The 18521-nt window shown below is 46.4% G+C and overlaps 3 protein-coding genes across 4 annotated transcripts; 2 read left to right on the forward strand and 1 right to left on the reverse strand.

Moving 5' to 3' along the window:
• The first annotated feature begins 75 nt into the window (after positions 1-75).
• On the forward strand, positions 76-3813 carry TAX1BP3 (Tax1 binding protein 3). The gene is made up of 4 exons (XM_030962537.1): positions 76-152; positions 1543-1662; positions 1941-2018; positions 2216-3813. Exons 1-4 carry the CDS (start codon positions 114-116, stop codon positions 2351-2353), a joined length of 375 nt encoding a protein of 124 aa, XP_030818397.1. The 5' UTR covers positions 76-113; the 3' UTR covers positions 2354-3813.
• A 248-nt stretch (positions 3814-4061) lies between these two features.
• Positions 4062-10965, reverse strand: CTNS (cystinosin, lysosomal cystine transporter). Of its 2 annotated transcripts, none has more exons than XM_030962535.1 (11): positions 10715-10965; positions 10380-10453; positions 9542-9620; positions 8909-8993; positions 8715-8818; positions 7711-7842; positions 6888-6987; positions 6674-6793; positions 5441-5611; positions 5126-5243; positions 4062-4773 (listed from the first exon to the last, which is right to left on the reverse strand). In XM_030962535.1, exons 2-11 carry the CDS (start codon positions 10441-10443, stop codon positions 4643-4645), a joined length of 1104 nt encoding a protein of 367 aa, XP_030818395.1. In that variant the 5' UTR covers positions 10444-10453; positions 10715-10965; the 3' UTR covers positions 4062-4642. The 2 variants fall into 2 exon arrangements, with proteins under 2 accessions (XP_030818395.1, XP_030818396.1); XM_030962536.1 differs by lacking the exon at positions 10715-10965 and adding an exon at positions 10632-10656.
• Positions 10782-18517, forward strand: SHPK (sedoheptulokinase). Its single transcript, XM_030962975.1, has 6 exons — positions 10782-11601; positions 12791-12932; positions 15185-15368; positions 16531-16683; positions 17722-17897; positions 17997-18517. The coding sequence occupies exons 1-6, from the start codon at positions 11434-11436 to the stop codon at positions 18515-18517; spliced, it is 1344 nt and encodes a 447-aa protein (XP_030818835.1). The 5' UTR covers positions 10782-11433.
• Positions 18518-18521: the final 4 nt, after the last annotated feature.

An 18521-nucleotide genomic window follows, 5' to 3' on the forward strand; every position in this document is an offset into this window, starting at 1 on the left:
GCTCCGGATTGGCTGGCGGGGAGCAAGGGGCGGGGTCGGATTGGCTGGCGGGGTCCGAGGGGCGGGGCCGGGTGAGGCGCTTTTGTTCGGAGGGCGGCGGCGACGGGGCGGACATGGCGTTCGTACCGGGGCAGCCGGTCACCGCCGTGGTGGTGAGCGGGCACGGGAGGGGCGAGCGCGGCTTTCGTACCGGGGCAGCCGGTCACCGCTATTCGGGGATACTGTGCCGGGGGTCGCTGGCGGGGATGGAGAGGGCGATGCTGGTGGTGCCCGGGGGTCGCTGGCGGGGATGGAGAGGGGGATGCCGGTGGTGCCCGGGCGCTGTCAGCGGGCGGAGGTGCCGCCCCGGGGCAGCTCCGGTTCGCGGGTGTGTGGAAGGTGCGGGCCAGGACGGGGACACCGGTGCCGGCCGGTAGCGCCCTGCGGGCTGTCGGAGGGCGAAGGTGCCCGGGCAGCCCCGGTCCGCCGGCGAAGGGCGCGGCCGCTCGGTCCGCAGCGCCGCCGGCCCCGGTTGCCGCTCCCCGCTGTCAGATTGTCCGTCCGCGATACCGGGTGGGAGAACGGAGGGGAAACTCCGCCGGGCGGAGGGACCGACCGCCGGCCGGGGCTGCTCCAGAGAAGAGAGGGCGAAGCCGGCGAGACGCGCGTTCTCCCGGTACCGGGACTGTGCGGCAGCCGAGCCCAGTCTCGGTGCGCATCCCCCTCCGAGGGCAGGATAAGCACCTGCGTGTCTGGGTGGGGTTTAGGAAGCAGAGCTTTACAGTGAGATAATGGCTTTAATCAGCGCGCAGTGCGAGGGAGGAATTCATTCTGTGCTTTCCCCTGGCTGTAACTGGGCTGTGCTTGCGTGGGTGCCCCCGCTGAGGACACGGATGTTTGGAATCCAGGGAGTTTGGAATTCAGCGGGGAAGTTCAAGGTCTGTGTGACAGGGCTGTGAGAGGAGAATCGCTGAATGGTTTGGGTTAGAAGGCATCCATGAAGGTCATCACATCCACCCCGCTGCAATGAGCAGGAACATCTTCCATTAGATAGGGTGGAAGCACCTTTTGAGAGGTTTTTGTGTCAGTTAAGACCGTGGCTTTTCACCCTGGCTCAGGAATTGCAGCAGCTGGCATTTCTACAGTGCTGACATAATGCACAAAGCTGCTCAGATGCCTTTGTGCATCGGGCAGTGAGGAACCTGCCCCGGGTTACAAAAGTTATCCTGAAAAAGAGCCATCCTAATAATAGGTTGTTATTTCTGCTGATAGGACTAGCAGGAACATAAGGCATGTGGATAATGAGCAAGATGAGGCTGGGCATGAGTGACTGCTGCTTATCAAGGCATGAGTCATGTTTACAGAGACCTGCTCTGGTTTTAGTGTTGTTCCTTTCTATTTCTGGGCAGGCAGGAGAGCTCTGAGTAATTGAGGGGCTGGGCTGTGTTGTGGGATCTCTGTGAAAAACAATCTAACTGGGTCTGAAGTACCAGTGTCTGAAATGCACTTGAAATTTCTTCCACTCTCACAATGCTCAGCTATTTGATCTCTTTCTGTTTTCAGCAAAGAATTGAAATACATAAGCTTCGTCAAGGGGACAATTTGATTCTGGGCTTCAGTATTGGGGGTGGCATTGATCAGGACCCTACTCAGAATCCTTTCTCTGAAGACAAGACTGACAAGGTCAGACAATCTTTTTCTGTAGCAATTCCCTCTCCCAAAGGCTGAGATACCCAAATCATCATCTGCCTTCTGCCACAGCTACTCTCTTGCCCCATTATCACTTGCAGCCTGAGTTATTTAAGTGACTTCTCCACCCTTTCTATTTTCCAGCATTGCACAAGCCTGTTTTTAACTAAAATCTTATAATACACCATGGAGATTTTTGTCTTGTCAGTCAAATGGCCCTTGAGTACTGAATCCTCCCACATTTAGTAAATGAACACTCAATTTTTTTCCAGGGTATCTATGTAACAAGGGTGACAGCAGGAGGCCCAGCAGAAGTTGCAGGACTCCAGACTGGAGATAAGATCATGCAGGTAAGCACCAGATAAGACAGTATCAGCTGCACAGTGCAGAGAAGCATCTGCTGCAGAAAATAATCTTCTGGGTACTTCCTAGGACAGTTTATAAATAAACTGAGCTTTGGCACAACCATATCCCCTGCATGGTTCTGATAGAATTACAGGACACCTGTGAGTCTCTGCACCTGCCTTATATTATGGTTTTTTCCCAGGTGAATGGCTGGGATATGACAATGGTGACCCATGACCAGGCCAGGAAGAGGCTGACCAAAAGGAATGAGGAGGTGGTCAGGCTGCTGGTGACCAGGCAGTCCCTGCAGAAGGCTGTGCAGCAATCCATGATGTCCTAATCCATCATCTAGCTGGGGAGGGGGTGGGGAGGGAGATCTATAGACTGGTATCAGAGAAAGAAGCAACTATTAGACTGGAACAGGTTGTCTGGAGGGAATGCATGTTCCTTCCTACCTGTGGTAAACACTACTTTTTTTTTTAATTTTAACTTCTTCTGGTGTAACTGGCAGTAGTAAAACAATACTCCCCTCAGCAGAGTGCTTCTTAAAGTCTGCCCTGCAGGTACATGGCAAGACTTCTGCAGTCATGGCTTTCAGGACAGGACAGACCCAAGTTATCTAAGAGCAACTGGAAAAGCCTTAACTTGGACAGGATTCTTCTGTAGCACAAAAGCCTCCACTTTTAGGAGGAATTGTGGTTTCTGCTATGGGAGACCAGAGGGTTTGCTGTGCCTAAGCTTTTAGAAGGGAGCTGTCCTGTCCCCCCTACTGCTACCAAATTGAAATGCCAGAGTTAAGAGCTGCACAATGCTGTGGGGAGGAGCACTGTACTAATCCTTCACTGTGTGCAAGATAGAGAGTGGCTGAAGGGTTTGGGGCATTACAGTTTCCTGCAAAGATTCCTTGGATAAAGCATCCTCTTCAGGCAAGGAACAACTGAGGAACACACAAGTGTTAGCTCAATGCCTGTGAAATACACTACAACTTCATGGACACTACAGTTTGACCTCACTGGCAGGGTAAAACCTGAATTTTCCTTACTCCCAATTTGTACCATCAGATGAATTGAGTTTAATTTAAGGGAATATGGAGCAGGAAACAAAAGAATGTTCCCAAACTTACCAGAAATGCTGCTTGTAACTGTAGAGTTTTCAGTCCTTCATTCCACTTCTATCAGACTTGAAATTGGAGGGATTTTGGTTTGTCTTTTAGAAGACTTTGCTTAAATCAGTGATTTATTGGATGGAAGAGATGAATATGCCAGTAATTTCGCAGAAGTGCCTCTTGACCAAATTTAAACTTCTAGTGGGACACTAAGTGGTTTAAATCAACATGCCACAGGACTGAAGATCCTTGCTGCAACACTAAGCCCATGATCTAGAATCCTGTGGTATGTTAGCCAGTTAGCTTTACAGTTATCCAAAACCTGGAGTTTTTAATCCTCTTCCGTTGATCTAGACATATCTATAGTTTCCTTCAGCAGCCTTGGGGTAAGCTGTTGTAAATAGAGCACGAGGAGGTGGCAGACTAATTTATTCAGTACCTTACTGCTGTGCCATGTACCTTGTGATGGATGCATCTCAGACCGTTCTGTGCACACCAGCAGATGCCTACTTACCAATTTTATATCTCTGGAATTACTACAATCCTGCTTTGGAATTTTGTTACTTAAGAATTCAGTAGTAAATTATAAGTCTTTCAAGTTGGAGTTATTTTTGTTACTATAAAGATACACTGCTATTTGTACTGCTTTTTTTCACTTGATTTTACACACAATAAAACAAAGTTGGTTTTCCTGAGCTGTTTCTCCTTACATTTAATAGTGCCACATCATTTGGGTGCCTCTAGCTGTGACCATTTTTGGCTCAAGGGTAGCTTTTGAATTACTGAGGTTAGTAAGGTCTGGTTTCACTGGTGGGGAACTGTCAAACCTCACCTGGGATCTAGAAAGACACATTAGGTTCTAAGCATTCAAGTATAAATGCACAGATTCCCTTCTAATTACTTAATACTTTTGAAAGAGCTTTCAGTGAAAGAAGAATACAGCTTCTGGTTTTTAGGAATTTTTTTAATAAAGAGTTCAAATTGTAATATTTGTGCATTTGTTACCAACTTCATTATTGTGATGTACCACTGTGGCCAGCCTGAGTGGTGGTGGACTGTGAGCTGTCTGGGAAAGGTCAGCAGCAGCACTTGGATCCACAGACAGTCTTCAGTCATTACTTAAAGATATGAAGTAGTTGCTTAAACATGATCTCAGATTTTTGGAAGACAAAACTCTGCTCTTTGTGCTTCACCTCCAATCAGAAAGACATCACTTTGGTCTTTCTCTTCCCTGTGGTTGGTGAAAAAAGAGCCATGTGTTGCTTGGACAGCTCCCTCTGAGCTGTGTGTGCAGCTCCAACAGGCACAAGTCCCCCATGTGCAGCTGAGAGCTTGCTGTCCTTAAGGCACCTGGCAGCCAGTGCTTGGCAAGGCAACAGTTTGTGTTCCAGCCCAGAGAGGATTAGGTCACAGACAGAGATCAGAATCAGCATTTCTGGTAACTGGCAGCAAGAATCTTGAAAGCCCTCAGACAGGGTAGGGCCAAGTTCAGTGTAAAGTTTGAGTGTCCACAAGGGATGTTTGTTATTCACAAGGTTCATACCCTCGTCTCCTGTACAGGCAGTAGTGCTGGGCCATGAAAACAATGTCAAAGATGATGGAGAAGACACCCAGGCCAAACTTGGTTGGATCTCCAAAGATTAACCTCCACTCATCTGTCAAACACAAAATCAGAGTTAAGTCTGACTCCTCAAGTGTAGTCTTGTCTTAAGACCCTTTAGAGAAGCTCATGTCTATTACCTGGACTGCTCAGACACACCTAAGACTGACTGCAGTGCACATCTTATGCAAATCTAATTAATAACTGTTCCTGTGGTTTCCTCAGGATGGCTACTTCATTTTATATCTTGAGGAAATATGAACAGATTCTTTATCCTTCCTGTAAGTACAGCTCCCCACAACACAGCACAAACATCATTCTTCTGAGATAACCTGCTTTATATCTGCTATGTAGTGGGACTTCCCACCCCATTAGGACAGGGTCCAGCACCTCAGTTCCAGGCTTACCATTGTTGTATGACTGCAGAAACATCTGGAGAAGGCTGAAGCTTCCCCCAGTGAAGTCCAGTAACACATTTCCAATACTCCATCCCTCAGTGCTCTTCCGACGGAAATTCATGTAGGCCTGGGAGTGTGACAAGCAGTCAGTCAGTGTCATGTACAGGATTTGGGATTGACTTTCAAGCAGTTTTCAGTACATTTCTACTGGTTTGTCACTATTAATAAATAATCATTGGTGGTTTAGTCCCTTCAGACTTTCAAGAGCCCTGCAGGCTTAGGGTGGCAGGGATATGGAATGCAAGCAGAATAATTCAGATTTACCTGTGGGAAGTATTTGATCAGTGTGACTGCCAACTTAATGTAGGAGAAGCAGAACAAGAACTGCAGCCATGTCATCACCTCAGCTGCAGCCAGGAACAGCGTTGTGAAGGTGAAGATCCATGCAAGGGCCAGGAGTCCAACAACAACTTTGGATACTTTCTGACCTGCTCTCTGAAATACAAACACAGATACATTTTGGCCGGGTCACACATCCCCAGACACAAAGATACAGTTTGCTCAGAACCCTGCAGCACTACACTCCAAACCTGTTTTACCAGTCAGGCTGGTACCACAAGGAGAACTTTAAAATTAAGCAAGTGCTACAGCAACCAGCTGGAGGTTTGCAAGAGCTGATGAGCAATATTCATATCAATCATTTAAAACACTGCTGTCCCTGAGCAAGGGGGAACGGTGTTCTTGAGTATTTATGGTGCATAATCTGTAACAAAGCTCCAAAATTCAATCTGATGAGATCTAGAGTTCCTGTATGTGCAAAAGGTTGATAATATCATTATGGTAAAAGATTTATGGTTGTTTTCTAATTCTTCACTAGAAAATTCTGTAGTAGCTGGCAATGATAACAGATGGGCTGTTACAGTTTTAGATTTGGCATGACCAGAGGAAAAACCCAAACAGAGAAACAGTTATCATCTAGAGAAAATTGGTCTGTTCAGATGGGAGGCTTTTACAATGAAAATCAAACAAAGAACCACCTGACTGGAACAATCAATGGGATTAAGTAAGAATCACTTGACTGTAACAATCAGTCTCACTTGAAATGGTGTGAATTATGAAAGGGCATTTACAGCTGTTTTAGGAAAGAAGTTGAAAAAACTGTGTTTGAATTGCAGGGAGTTATCTAAAGTCCTATCATAGCTTGAAGAATGTTCCAAAGAAATAGCAAAGCATTTGTGCTGTGAAGAGCTGTAATCTATGTGCTGGCTAGAGATCTGTTTGGGAACTTTATGAACTTGGCTGTTTGCCTCAGTTATTTTGAGTCCCTAAGGAGTTCACTTATAAGCTCGGAACATCCATGAGGCTGAAGTAGATAAGGTTAGTGGAGGTGCTCCTAGCTCAGGAAAGCTGAAGGCAGCTGGGCTGTGAAGCCTGGCTCCTGGAAAGGCCAGTGGAAGTGCAGGGAATTTGGGATTTTGGAACCCAAATGGAGCAGGGAGGTGCCCGGCAGAGGGAGCTGTGGCAGAGCCCACAGGTGAGCCCAGCACTCGCACCCACCTCGTAGATGCAGCACTGAATGATGGTGAGGAGGGTCAGGGCCACCGCGTGGAGACTGAAGAAAACATCATTGATGGCCACAGGGTTCACCCCACTGGGATAACTGACCAGGAACTCCTCCTAAAGGTAAGAGAAAGCAAAACCAGCCACGTGTCTTAACTCCTTTCTGCACATACCCACCCCCCAGCACGTGTTAAGAGAGAATCATGCTCACCTTAATCAGGGGAATCCAGAAGAGCCCAACATTAAACACACTGTATGCTATAAAGCCAGTAAGGTTTAATGCTATGAAGTCAAAGCTTAGTCCAACAACACTAGAGGAGAGGGAAAAAAAAAGAGAAACATGTATTAGAGAGTTACAGGCAGTTCCAGGGACAAATTGACCCTGGAATGTATTGACTTACAGCAGCTTCTGGTGTAAGCAAAAGCTTCAGGCATTGTGACCACACAACGCTGTGAGTTCATCAGGAAGCTGGGTGAAATAACAGAGCTCTCATGGATCAATTTGTGTCTCTGCTCTTTAGCTGCATCCCCCATGAGCTCAGCCTGTCTGATAAAGCCCTTCCAGCCTGAATCCATAAAGCACAAGTGCATCATTGCCAGATCAAATGGTTTCATTCTCATATATGATAATGCTCCTACTCTAAGTCACTTAGCTCAAGGGGAGCTGGCCTAATGTGACACTACAAGGAGGTGTCTGAGAAACAGCTCTCAAGGCTGGGAATCTTTGACAGTGATCATCACACCTGCCTCAGCCAGATGATTTACAACATGGCACCAAAAGGAATGGGGAAGTCTCCTCTATCAAAAATTCATACTGGATGCCAAATCTTAGGATCAGGTGTTTGTAGGATGCACTTGGTTTCCCTCTAACCTGCATGTATAAAATCTCACTGGGGCTGCAATTATTCAGACCCTACCTTTGCCTTTTTCCCCACCTTTCCATGGATAATTCCCAATAACCAAGACAGATGTAACTGAAGCTATGAAGATGATTTGCAGAAGTGCTTTAGTGACCTGCAAACACATCTCTTTACCTTTTCCTTCGCCAGTTCTCAAAGAGTTGAGGATAAAAGGAGATGGACCAGGCAACGAAATAGATCCAGCCAATCACCTCATCAGCATATCTCACTATGATGCTGTGAATCACTTGAAATTGAATCCTAGGCCTGATGGTTAATACAAGAAGAATCAGTTAATTAGCTTTTTTCACAAGATTTTATCTTGTTCTGCTCTGAGAGAGGAAACAGAGTCCAGGTGTTGAGACAAGACAATAAAGATTCGGTTGGGTTCAGCTGAGTTGCTCCCCTTTTCATTTGTGACTTTGTTATGTTTGGGACACCTCCCACTCCCTGAGTCTTTCCTTTCCATCCTTTTACCATGGGAACGTTCCCAAAGGTCACCTTGTGCCTGTGGCTTCCCCTCTCTCAGCACAGGGTCTGTTAGGCAAGAGCAGAGCTGCACTCCTCGCCCTTGTGATGGTGCTGCCCTGTGAGCGTTCCACGTGCTCGCCTCTGCCTTTGCCTCGAGTTTCAAAAGCAGAAGCAAAACAAGGAAGTAAAACAGCAGCACTCTGTTGCTCAGTAATATCTGAGCCACAAGCAACTACAGTCCAGCTTTCTCCATCTGGCTGGGCTTTTCCCAGGAGGGAGAACTGGCATCTGTGAGGAGAGGGCTCCCCTAACTGACCCACCCCAGGAACTCCAGAACAAATCCTGCACAGTAAGAACAGCATCCCACTGGATACTGACAGCCAAATGCTCCCCAGAGCAGAAAAGCTGACATGTGATCTCCATACTTTTGGGAGACTCTATTAAAACCAGACTAAGGAGCCATGAGAACTGAGTTATCTTGTAATTAAATCTAAGACACCACTCTGCTTCTGTGCCCTCTATTTATCCGAGTACTTGGAGATTTGCTGCGGGGTTACCAATCTTCTTAACTGCATCCCACCCCTGTCCCATTTAACTCCTAGAAATAGTTACCCCAACTTTTAGGAAGCTACAGGACAGTAAATAGAACAAAAAAACCTGTTTCTTACCCAGTTAAATTGGAATTATTGGGATAAAGGTAAACTGTTACTTGTCCCACATCATCTGCTTTGACTTGGAAGTCTGCTTTAGTGTGACCTGCAGGGAACTGTACCTGCAAGGCAGAGCAGAGGGAAGAAAGAGGAGTTGCACCATAATAGCAGGAGCTTTTTGCATAAGGTTACATGTCTGTGCTCTCACTTACCTCATCAGGAAGTTCAACAATGGTGCTGTGCTTTGAGGAGTGTGTAATATTAAGAGTTATCACCAGTGTCTCATTTAGTGGGGCCCTGAGAAGGCAGAAAAAACAGGTTAGGCTGGTACCTGAGCTCAGAGGTTGCTTTGGGGCTGCAGAGGAGCATCTGCTCAATCCTCTCAGCAATCAGCAGCCCACACACAACAGAACCTGCCTCATACTCAGAGGAACCAGCACCAAACTGTGTGATATTGTACTGGTTCTTTTATCTGATCCAGTGGTGGGCACACTGTACCTCCCTCTTCTCCACACAAGTGGCAAAGTCACCAAAAGATCCTGTCCTATCCTATTCTGTCCTGGTGGTCATTACCCTTTGCTGAAACAAAGCACAAGTACTTGGGGTGATGAAGGACAGAAATTACAGCAGAAAGATAAAACAGAACAAATAAAACCTTTCCAAGTGACACAGTCCTGCACAGCTTTCCTAAAGAACTCCACTGAGCATTGGTCCAGGACATGATCCTTCTAGGAAATGCAAGTTTCTCTTAAGCATCAATTTTTAGAAAGGGAGGAACTGTAAATTCACTTATGGAGGACAGCCCGCGTTCCAAAGGGAAAGTAAAGCTGCGATAATAATTTTACCTCAGAGAGATAGTGACATTTGTTGAACTTCCACTTTCTAGAGAAACCACTTCGGGGACTGACAACACAATGGCTCCATCTGTGGGGGGGAAAAAACAGCCACACAAATCTCAATTACTATGAACAGCTCCTTGAGAAGAACAACCTACTTTTTTTTGTGCCATAGACATTTTACCCATTGGTCCCTGCAGTATCAGATCAACCAGATAAGTTCACACAACAAAAAGCAAAGGGGGCAACCAAGCAACTTAAAAAGAGAAGTATATAACTGTCACTTGAACATGTTGCAAGGAAGTAATTTAAATGCTTGAAGTGTAACAAAAGCAAATGCCAAGGGAAGGTTATAGGGTACTGCAAACCCATCCTGGTTCTTGATGTGATCCTGATGATCTAGGAGTCATAAATGCCCCAAATTTAATATAAAATTGTTTCTTAGGCCACAAATTCAATCCAAGTACCCAGATGTCTGAGAGAATGTACATTTACAGAAACAGAGACAGACACAGGTTGCATAGGTTGGCCTGGACACTTTTTTTTTTCTGTTGCCACATACTACACAGTGTTTGTAAGAAGTCATGTGCAGAGGAGCTCCCAGCTCATCACTGACTGCACCCCAGGCACTCTTCAATCTGCAGAAATGATTCTGGAACACGAGGTGCACAACCTCAGTACAGTGTAGGAACACAAGAAGCCGAGGTAAGGAATGAGAGAAGAGCTGATGTGAAGCGTGGCACAGGTATCCCTGGAAAGATGTAATGGGATAACTAAAGAGCTGCCTTTTCCATCTCTTACTGATCCGGAGCCCTGTGGGCCCAAGCTGCGCTGACCAAACACTCACCGCCAGGCCCCAGCAGCGCCAGCGAGAGGCTCAGCAGAGCGGGGAGCAGGTACCGCGTCCTCATGGTGGAAAAGCTGTGGAAAAAGCAGGGGAGAAGCTTTCCTCAGCACCCACACGGCCACACAGCCCATCCCCTCCGCTGGAAGCCGCGGCAAGCAGCTCCCTCCGCAGCACCACGGCCCCCAGCCCGGCCGAGGGACCCTCAGCTCGCCTCGGAGGGCACCTCTCTCCCCGTCCCGGGCACATCTTTACCTCAGCGCCGCTGCCGGGACGAACCCACCCCACCCCAACGCGCGGGACTACAAATCTCGGCAGCCCCCGCGCCCCCGCCAGACCCTCGCCGCTGGCGGCGCGCCGCGGTGCACGCTGGGACTTGTAGTCCTGCCGCTCTTTCCTCCGGCGCTCCGGCGGAGCGGGGTATGCGGCGCTTTGGAACGCGCCGCTGCCGAGGCGGCGGTACCGGGGAGCGGGCGGCAACCCACGCCCTTCAGTGCCCCGCGCCGTCCCGGTTCTTCCCTTTTCAGCTCTCACGTGAGGCGATCGTCTGTGGACTCCCCGCCCAGCGCCCACCGCGTCGCTGCGGCCGCCCCTGGGGGCCATCTTGGGTGTGGCGGAGCGGGTCCATGAGGGGGGGAGAGCTGTGAGCGAGGGGACAGGGCGGGCTGGGCGCCGGGGTGGTTTGATTTGGATAAAAAGCGTGGTTTAAAGCAACGCAGGTCAGCTGGGGAAGGGGCGCTTTGTCACTGTCACAGTGGAGGGGTAGCGACCGGGGAGCGCTGAGGGCAGGGAGCACCTCCAGCCTGAGGGCGAAGTCCAGGTCGCGCTCCTGCCCCGACCCTGGAAGCCCGCGGTGCGGTACCGGGAGCCGTGAGGGGCTCGGCCGTGAGGGCCTCGGGCGGCACCGGGAGCCGTGAGGGGTTCGGCCGGCACCGGGGGCCGTGAGGGGCTCGGGCGGCACCGGGAGCCGTGAGGGGCTCGGGCGGCACCGGGAGCCGTGAGGGGCTCAGCTTGGTGGGTGTTGTTCCGCCTGTGCCAAGGTGACAGCCATCCCCTCATGGCCGCGGCGGGCGGGCCCGGGCCCACCTGTGTGCTGGGCATTGACCTGGGCACGACGTCGGTGAAGGCAGCGCTGGTGACAGGGACAGAGCGAGGGCTGTCGCTGGCACAGAGCTGCTCCAGGGAGACTCAGGCACACAGCGATAGCCCGGGAGCTGCGCCGCAGGTAAGGGCTCAATTGTCCTGCAAATTCCCTAAGGGAGTGCTGAGAGACATTGCAGGACGCCGGCCTTGCCTTGCAGTGCTTGGGTTGTTTGGTACGTTGGGCAGAGTGCAGTGGCTTTCCTGGGTTGTTTTGGTGCCCAGATTGGCAGCATGTGTCTGGGTATCAAAAAGCAGAATTAAAACACCCCCTGCTCACCATTCAAGGAGATCAAGTAGAGCTGCTTGACTTAAGAAGGACCCAGATTTTGAAAAATTGCCTAAAACACTGTAAAATTATTCTCCCATGAGCCACCACCTTATCTTTGACACTCCCAGTAAGGAAACAGCAACCATTTGCCAACTGGAAGAGTGTTTTATTTTGCACTTCAGTGTGAGGTGGAATCATAACTGGAAACTCCCTGTGAAAATAACCAGGAAGAAGTGTTCCTGTTAAAGATCTTTACATCCATTGTGCTGGTCAATCTAAAAAAAGGATTAATCAGAATCATAAAATATGTGCATTGTTTCTGATACCAAGGATACCAAACAGGCCAACCCTCCTCCTGCCAATTTATGCAGCCTAAAGTACCTATGCACAAAGTTCACTTTTATTTGTAGACTCTGTTGCAATAGTTTTGTAATCATAGTGGTCCGTCACAAAGTAACCTGAACCCTTGAAACTGTGAAAGCTTCTGGGGAACTGTTGGGTCAGTTTTCTGGGTGGTTCTAGGAATAGAATATCCAGAAATTGAATGTCAGCATCATCAAAATCATCACTGAGTAAACAGGGAGGAGCTTTAGGAAGAGGCAGGGGAGACTGCACACCTGCCAGAACACATGGATAATTCTCTCTGTGAGGAAAATGAAAAGGAATAGATAAAGTGAATTAATGAAAGCTTGTAGTCAGTGGTCATGGATTTTTTAAAGTTACAGTTGAGTGTGGTTATTTAGGAAATTAAAAACTATTTGGCCTTCAGTTTAAGAGGCTCAACGTGGTAGTATTGATTTTTAGTTTTTGTGGGTTTGTGGGATTTTTTTTTGCAACTTTTCTTTTCTTTTTTGTTACAGTTTAGTAGTAAATATTACTCTAATAAATGCTATTCAACTAAATGAATTCTGTCCTTCACCTCTGACTAAAGCAGCCTTGTTTAATAAATACACTGAGTGAATCCTAATGGTTTCATGCTCAGGAGAATGCTTTGTGATTGCAGGGAATGGAGCAGGATGTCCAGAAAATCCTAAGAGCACTGAATGAATGCCTTGCTGCTCTGCCTCAGCAGCAGCTTCAGCAAGTCACCCACATTGGGATTTCTGGACAAATGCATGGGGTTGTGTTTTGGAAAAGTGATAAAGGTAACATTCATTCTTTAACATTCCTGCTCAGAGTATTATGATGCAGAAAATTAAACTGCTGCATCACTTTGGTCTTCCCTAAAACAGAATTAACAGAAGGTCTCATATGGGAATTTTGCTTTTTTTACTGAAATTTCAGCTACTCACTATAGTTAATGTTAAAGTATTTAACCTAATGACACCCCTGCAGATTCAGCACAATTATTAATATAAAGGAGGAATAGCATACTTGTGCCTTCGTAATTGTTTCTTCATCATATGCTATCTGCTGCCCTTTGAAAGAAATTCTGCATCCTATTAATAACTTGCAGGAGGATTTTATTCACCTCACAAACCCCTTACCTAGATGTTGTCCAGCATCTCAATAACTCTGGTTCTTCCCAGAATCCCAAGACTTTTTTTTCCTAGCAAGTCACACATAAATGTCATGTTGCATTCATTTTGTTGCTTATGCTTCTGTTAGTAGGAGCTGGAAAGGACTGTGGTCAGGATTGTGGATGCTCAGCTGCTTGCCAAGACCTCAGAGACAAAGTCAGCTGCAGTGAGGTAGTCATGTGGGGCCTGGTTGTGCAAATACCCAGATAATCCTTGTGATAGGGAGGATATTTGAAGAATCCAGGCCTTGGATTGCCAGCCCTGTGAGATAGGGATGGATTATCTTCTTGGCTAATGCCTTATAGACCAACTGAAGTCTAAGGCTTCCAGAGAGTGGGTCCATGTCTTTTGCACTTAACCCTGTAGTGTGCTCATCTGGACAATTATACAAGTTTTATTAAAACAGGAGTTATGAAGTAAAGATGTATTGTAAACCACAGAGCAGATTTCCCAAAAGTGCTGGTCACTGCCTGTCAGAAGTTGTCAGGATCTTAATTGCTTGAAGAGGCACTGTACTATTCATTACTGGCTGTAATTTTACATTAAATACTAAAAATGATTACAAAGAAATAAGTCCAAGGGTTGATGGACTGGAGGAGCTGTTGTTGCTTTCCAGCTGTCCCAGGAGCTACATAACAAAGCCTTGTGTATTCACAGGCACAGATCCTTATGTCATATTGGTAAATATTTTATGTCCTAAAGCCACATGCCACTTTAGTTGCATTTCTATCAAGTGAAAGAGGGTCTTTGCTCTCATTTGTTTTGAGTGGACTAAGTGGATCCAGGACCTTTGGGACACAAATAAACATTTTAATAGCGTCCTTTAGGGTTACATTTATGACTAATAATATTTCTTAGAATCCATTTAAAACAAGAAAAGCAAGCCAATTGGAAATTCAGTTCAAACACATTTGATAGAACAGGGAATTGAGGAAACAAGAAAAAGTATGTGTTTTATTTTGCATGTTTCTCATGGCACCTCCCAGCCTCCAGGGCTGCTTTTTACTGTGTGAGTGTGACTTCCAAGCCCTGTATCCAACCCAAGAATTACATTTTCTAGCCATACTTGTGTGAGTCAGGAAGCTGAGTATTTTCTCTTGACACTCTGCTCTGTGGCCAAAACCCAGGGTTTGCCTCAGCTCCAGAGTGAGTGACCTGTCCTGTCCCTGCCCTGTGTCCAGGGATGGCCTGGGAGGGGTCAGAGCTGGGCCCTGGAATGTGCAGGCAAACAGTGCTTGAGCCCAGCCTCTCCTCTTCAATGGAAGAATGGGAAAGTTTCCTCAAAGGTGTGGTGTTCTCTGCTCAAAAGGAATGTGCTGGGCTGGGAAACTGAATTAAACCCTGAATTAAACCCTATCCTAGCTTTGTTGTGTAGTACATGAGGATTTTGCTCTTAAGCACTTTGCAGTGCACTGCCAAATACTCTCAGATGCAGGTTTCTTGTTGCCTGGGCTCCAGAGGTGATGCAGCTTTGTGCTGTCCATCCTGGGCAGTTCATTACTGAGGCAGCATTCTCCAGGTGGTGATTTAAAAAAAAAACCCAGCTGAGGTTTTCATGTGAGAGCTGCCATGCCAGCTCCTCACCTCCCATAGAAGACTGTGGTTGGGTTTTTTTGATGTTCACCTGTTATTTAAGTTGTATCTTTAATATCTCTCTTTAAGAGAAGGAAGGCTTGGATACCTTTCTCTGTGTTGCAAAGGATAATTTGCATTATGATATTATCTAGGGCTGGAAACTAAGACTAATTTCATTACAGTCTCTATTGGCTCTGTTTCTGATATATTTAACAAATTCTCAGGTGTGTCCAGAAATGAGGAATGCCAGGCAGGCTGTGCTGCAGGAGTCACTGGATTTTTGGATTCTGTTTTGTTTTCAGGGTGCAAGTGGTCAGAGAGTGGCCCAGGCCCTGCCTTTGAGGCAGACAAGGTCAGCCACCTGGTCACCTGGCAGGATGGGCGCTGCAGCCCCACCTTCCTCACCTCTCTTCCTCTGCCTCAGTCACACGTGAGCCTGGCTACAGGATTTGGATGTGCCACAGTCTTCTGGTATTCAAAGAACAGGTACATTGCTGCTCCAAAGGCTGTTTCTCATCTTGAATTGATGTGACAATTAGTATTCTTGTAGCACGTTAATGCTGCTACGGGCTGAGGGCTGTGCTTCTCTGTAATCATAATCTTAATTAAGTAGTCAACGAATATATAAAATGGCAGTATTTAATATAAACTATGTGCAGTTAAGCATGCAAGAGTCTCTGACCTCGTAAAAATACTACAGATCACTTATAAAAGGATAAGCTTTTGGTCATATAGGAACAGAAGCTTTTAAGTATTATAGAATAATTCTGGTCTGTACCATGGCTCAGAGCAGCTCTGCTAGTGCAGTTTGAACACTGTCATTTTGTCTTGTGCTGCTTTGTGGAAAGTACAGACATGCCTAAAACAGTAACAGAGTTGCTTGGTCTGGTTGCTGCCAGATGCCAAAACAGAGTCTCTAAATTAATTTCAGTTCCTTCCTTCCTCAGACACTGAGACAGATCCTCATGGGGTGACACAAATGCTCTGCTTTGTTGTGGTGTGTTTGCAGAGGATATAATTTTTCACTTATGATTTGGCATCAGCAAGATTTGCTCTTCAGTTTCATATTTCTCAAAGATCCAGTCTCTTCCTCTGCAATGAGTTCAGGTTCAATAAATGGGGAAAATTTTATTAGATTTTGGTTTTTTTCACTGTGTGTCCAGCAAATCTATGGAGCATGGTGTGATCTTTAGAGCTGCATAAGTCATGAGTCCAGCTGCTTTGTTTTACTTCACATTTGGTACATTTCCATTCATATAATTTGTGGATCCCAGAGCAAGTGGGAATTTACCTATTTTTCAGTAATGCTCCAGGATCAACAAAATGCTGTTTAGTTCACACAAACAATTACAATTACTACTTTCCTGCTAATTTTTTCCATGCTGTGCTTTTGAACCTAGACAACCCATTTCTTAAAGCTGCCCTCTCTCCATTGTCTGCAGATAAGTATTGCTGCAGCTTGGATAACAAATTCCATTTAAAAAAACCAAAACAATAAAATTCAGGTTGATCACTGAGGTGAGCATTTGATATTTTAATGGACCCACGTGTCTGAAGTTCCCCCTAACAATGAAAATTGTCTTCTCTCACTGCCTTAAAGCAAAAAACCTCTCTTTTTTTGTTGTTTTTCAAACATCTTGTTTAAAAGTCCAGATTTTCTGAAGGCTTATGATGCAGCTGGCACCATCCAGGACTATGTGGTTGCCATGCTGTGTGACCTGAAGAAGCCACTGATGTCTGTCCAGAATGCTGCCAGCTGGGGATATTTTAACTGCAGAAACAAGAGCTGGAATACTGACATGTAAGTGCTGAGGCCATTCAATGGGGTTTGTGCACTGCTTGTGTCAGGCAGTGTGAGCCCCTCTTTGGGCCCTGACTGTTGATGTGCTACAGATAAAAAGGGATTCAAAGATATTCCTAATCAATTGTGGCCTGTACTGAAGTGCTATTGAGGTCTGCTCTGTTTAATCTGATAAAATCTGGCCCAGTAATTTTAAAAATACCTACAAACAGCAGAGCTGAGAGACTTATCAGGGATTCTCTCCCTTTCTGTGGGGGGTGGGATGGAGAAGTGCAGCCACAGTGTTACCTGTGCCATGATAAAGAGTTACCACTCTAGTTCTTTGAGCTGAGCTTCATAACTTCTAAGACTTACTTGTGATAATACGTAAGAGCTATTAAGCTACAGGAAATCTTAGAAGGAATCAGTTAATTTATTTACTTATTTATTTTAATGATTTACTCTTTCAGGGCTGAGTGCTAAGGCCTTATATATTTCAGGGCTTAGGTTAGGCCAGGACTCCAAGGTGAAAGATCTTCTCATCCAGGTATGAAAGAGTGACAGAAATTTGCATTTTGCTGACTGAACTGAACTGTTACTAATGTGGTGGTGTTGCTGTAGCACCTGCAGCTGATTGTGTAAGGAGTTTGTTGGACTTAACTCTTCATGACTTTGTTGTGAACTACTAATTGCATGACAACTGAAGTTCTTTGACACTTAGCTGCATTTTTGGCTGGTTTTGTGATTGTCCCTTTACTCCGGACCTGCTGGTCCATATGACATCAGTAGGTTAAACTTGCTGAACATGCACTGAATAATCTCAGGTGCTCAGATTGCATAGAAAGGGAAACAATTTATTCTTCCAGACTGGTTTACCCAGCCCACTGGACTGGAATGCTGCCCCTGTCCACGACCAAGCTTTCTAAACTGGTGAAAGCATCCATAAATCCAGCAGCCACAAATGTGTGGCCAGGTTAATCTGTGATTTCAAAGAGTTTTTTGTAGCAGTGCCACACAGTCCCCAACTGCTTTATTCCCATAATGTTGTTCTACTTCCAGACTGAAAAAATCTGGCTTTCCTGTGCACTTGCTTCCAGAGGTGGGAGACCCTGGCAGTATTGCAGGCAGGACAACCTGTGCATGGCATGGAATACCCAAAGGAGCAAAAGTGGGAATTGCTCTGGGAGATTTCCAGTGCTCTGTTTATTCCTGTCTGACTGAGAGGACTGATGCAGGTATGGTCATTTTGGTATCTAATTTGTTTTTCTCGTTGTTCTCCTTCAGGGTAGCTTAGTAAAACACTGATTTTTTGCTTTTTTTTGTCCATGTTTTAGTTCTTAATATCAGCACCTCTGCTCAGCTGACCATCTCAATGCCCCTGGGTTTCCAGCCTCCAGAGGCACCAGATCCTTCCTCAGCTGTCACTTATTTTCCCTACTTCAATGGTGACTACTTGGCAGTGGCAGCATCACTCAATGGAGGGAATGTGCTTGCAACATTTGTGGGAATGGTGGCACAGTGGGCACAAGAGCTGGGTAAGTCATGTCAAGGAGAGTTGAAGCACAAAGCTGGGGTTGATCATCAAGGTAAAAGGAAGCTGAAGCAAAGGGACAAGCCTGGAGCTGTTCCATCATGCCATAAAGGGAACAAGGATGGAATTCCTGGGTCATGCTTCCCAGATCTCTGGAATTTCCTGCTGAAGCTTTTGAACATGCTGGGACAGTCATGCTTGGACTCCACATTCATATTCCCTCTAGGCCTTCTTTTGTTTCAAGCACAGAGCTATTTTGTGCCAGTTGATTTTCAAAAGGCAATGTTGGCAGATTTGAGGACAGCAGCCTGTAATTTTGTGTGACTGC

This window comes from Camarhynchus parvulus, chromosome 19 (assembly GCF_901933205.1).
Source record: "Camarhynchus parvulus chromosome 19, STF_HiC, whole genome shotgun sequence".
NCBI lineage: Eukaryota > Metazoa > Chordata > Aves > Passeriformes > Thraupidae > Camarhynchus > Camarhynchus parvulus.

Bases quoted from the DNA above. Each gene is read 5' to 3' on its own strand.
- TAX1BP3 (XM_030962537.1), top strand. From the start codon at position 114: ATGGCGTTCGTACCGGGGCAGCCGGTCACCGCCGTGGTG. The intron at 153-1,542 runs GTGAGCGGGCAC...TTCTGTTTTCAG, and splicing joins AGCCGGTCACCGCCGTGGTG to CAAAGAATTGAAATACATAA. The intron at 1,663-1,940 runs GTCAGACAATCT...ATTTTTTTCCAG, and splicing joins CTGAAGACAAGACTGACAAG to GGTATCTATGTAACAAGGGT.
- CTNS (XM_030962535.1), bottom strand. From the start codon at position 10,443: ATGAGGACGCGGTACCTGCTCCCCGCTCTGCTGAGCCTCTCGCTGGCG. The intron at 8,994-9,541 runs GTAAAATTATTA...CTGCCTTCTCAG, and splicing joins AATGTCACTATCTCTCTGAG to GGCCCCACTAAATGAGACAC. The intron at 4,774-5,125 runs GTAAGCCTGGAA...TGTGTTTGACAG, and splicing joins TCTGCAGTCATACAACAATG to ATGAGTGGAGGTTAATCTTT.
- SHPK (XM_030962975.1), top strand. From the start codon at position 11,434: ATGGCCGCGGCGGGCGGGCCCGGGCCCACCTGTGTGCTGGGCATTGAC. The intron at 15,369-16,530 runs GTACATTGCTGC...CTTGTTTAAAAG, and splicing joins TTCTGGTATTCAAAGAACAG to TCCAGATTTTCTGAAGGCTT. The intron at 16,684-17,721 runs GTAAGTGCTGAG...TTCTACTTCCAG, and splicing joins AAGAGCTGGAATACTGACAT to ACTGAAAAAATCTGGCTTTC.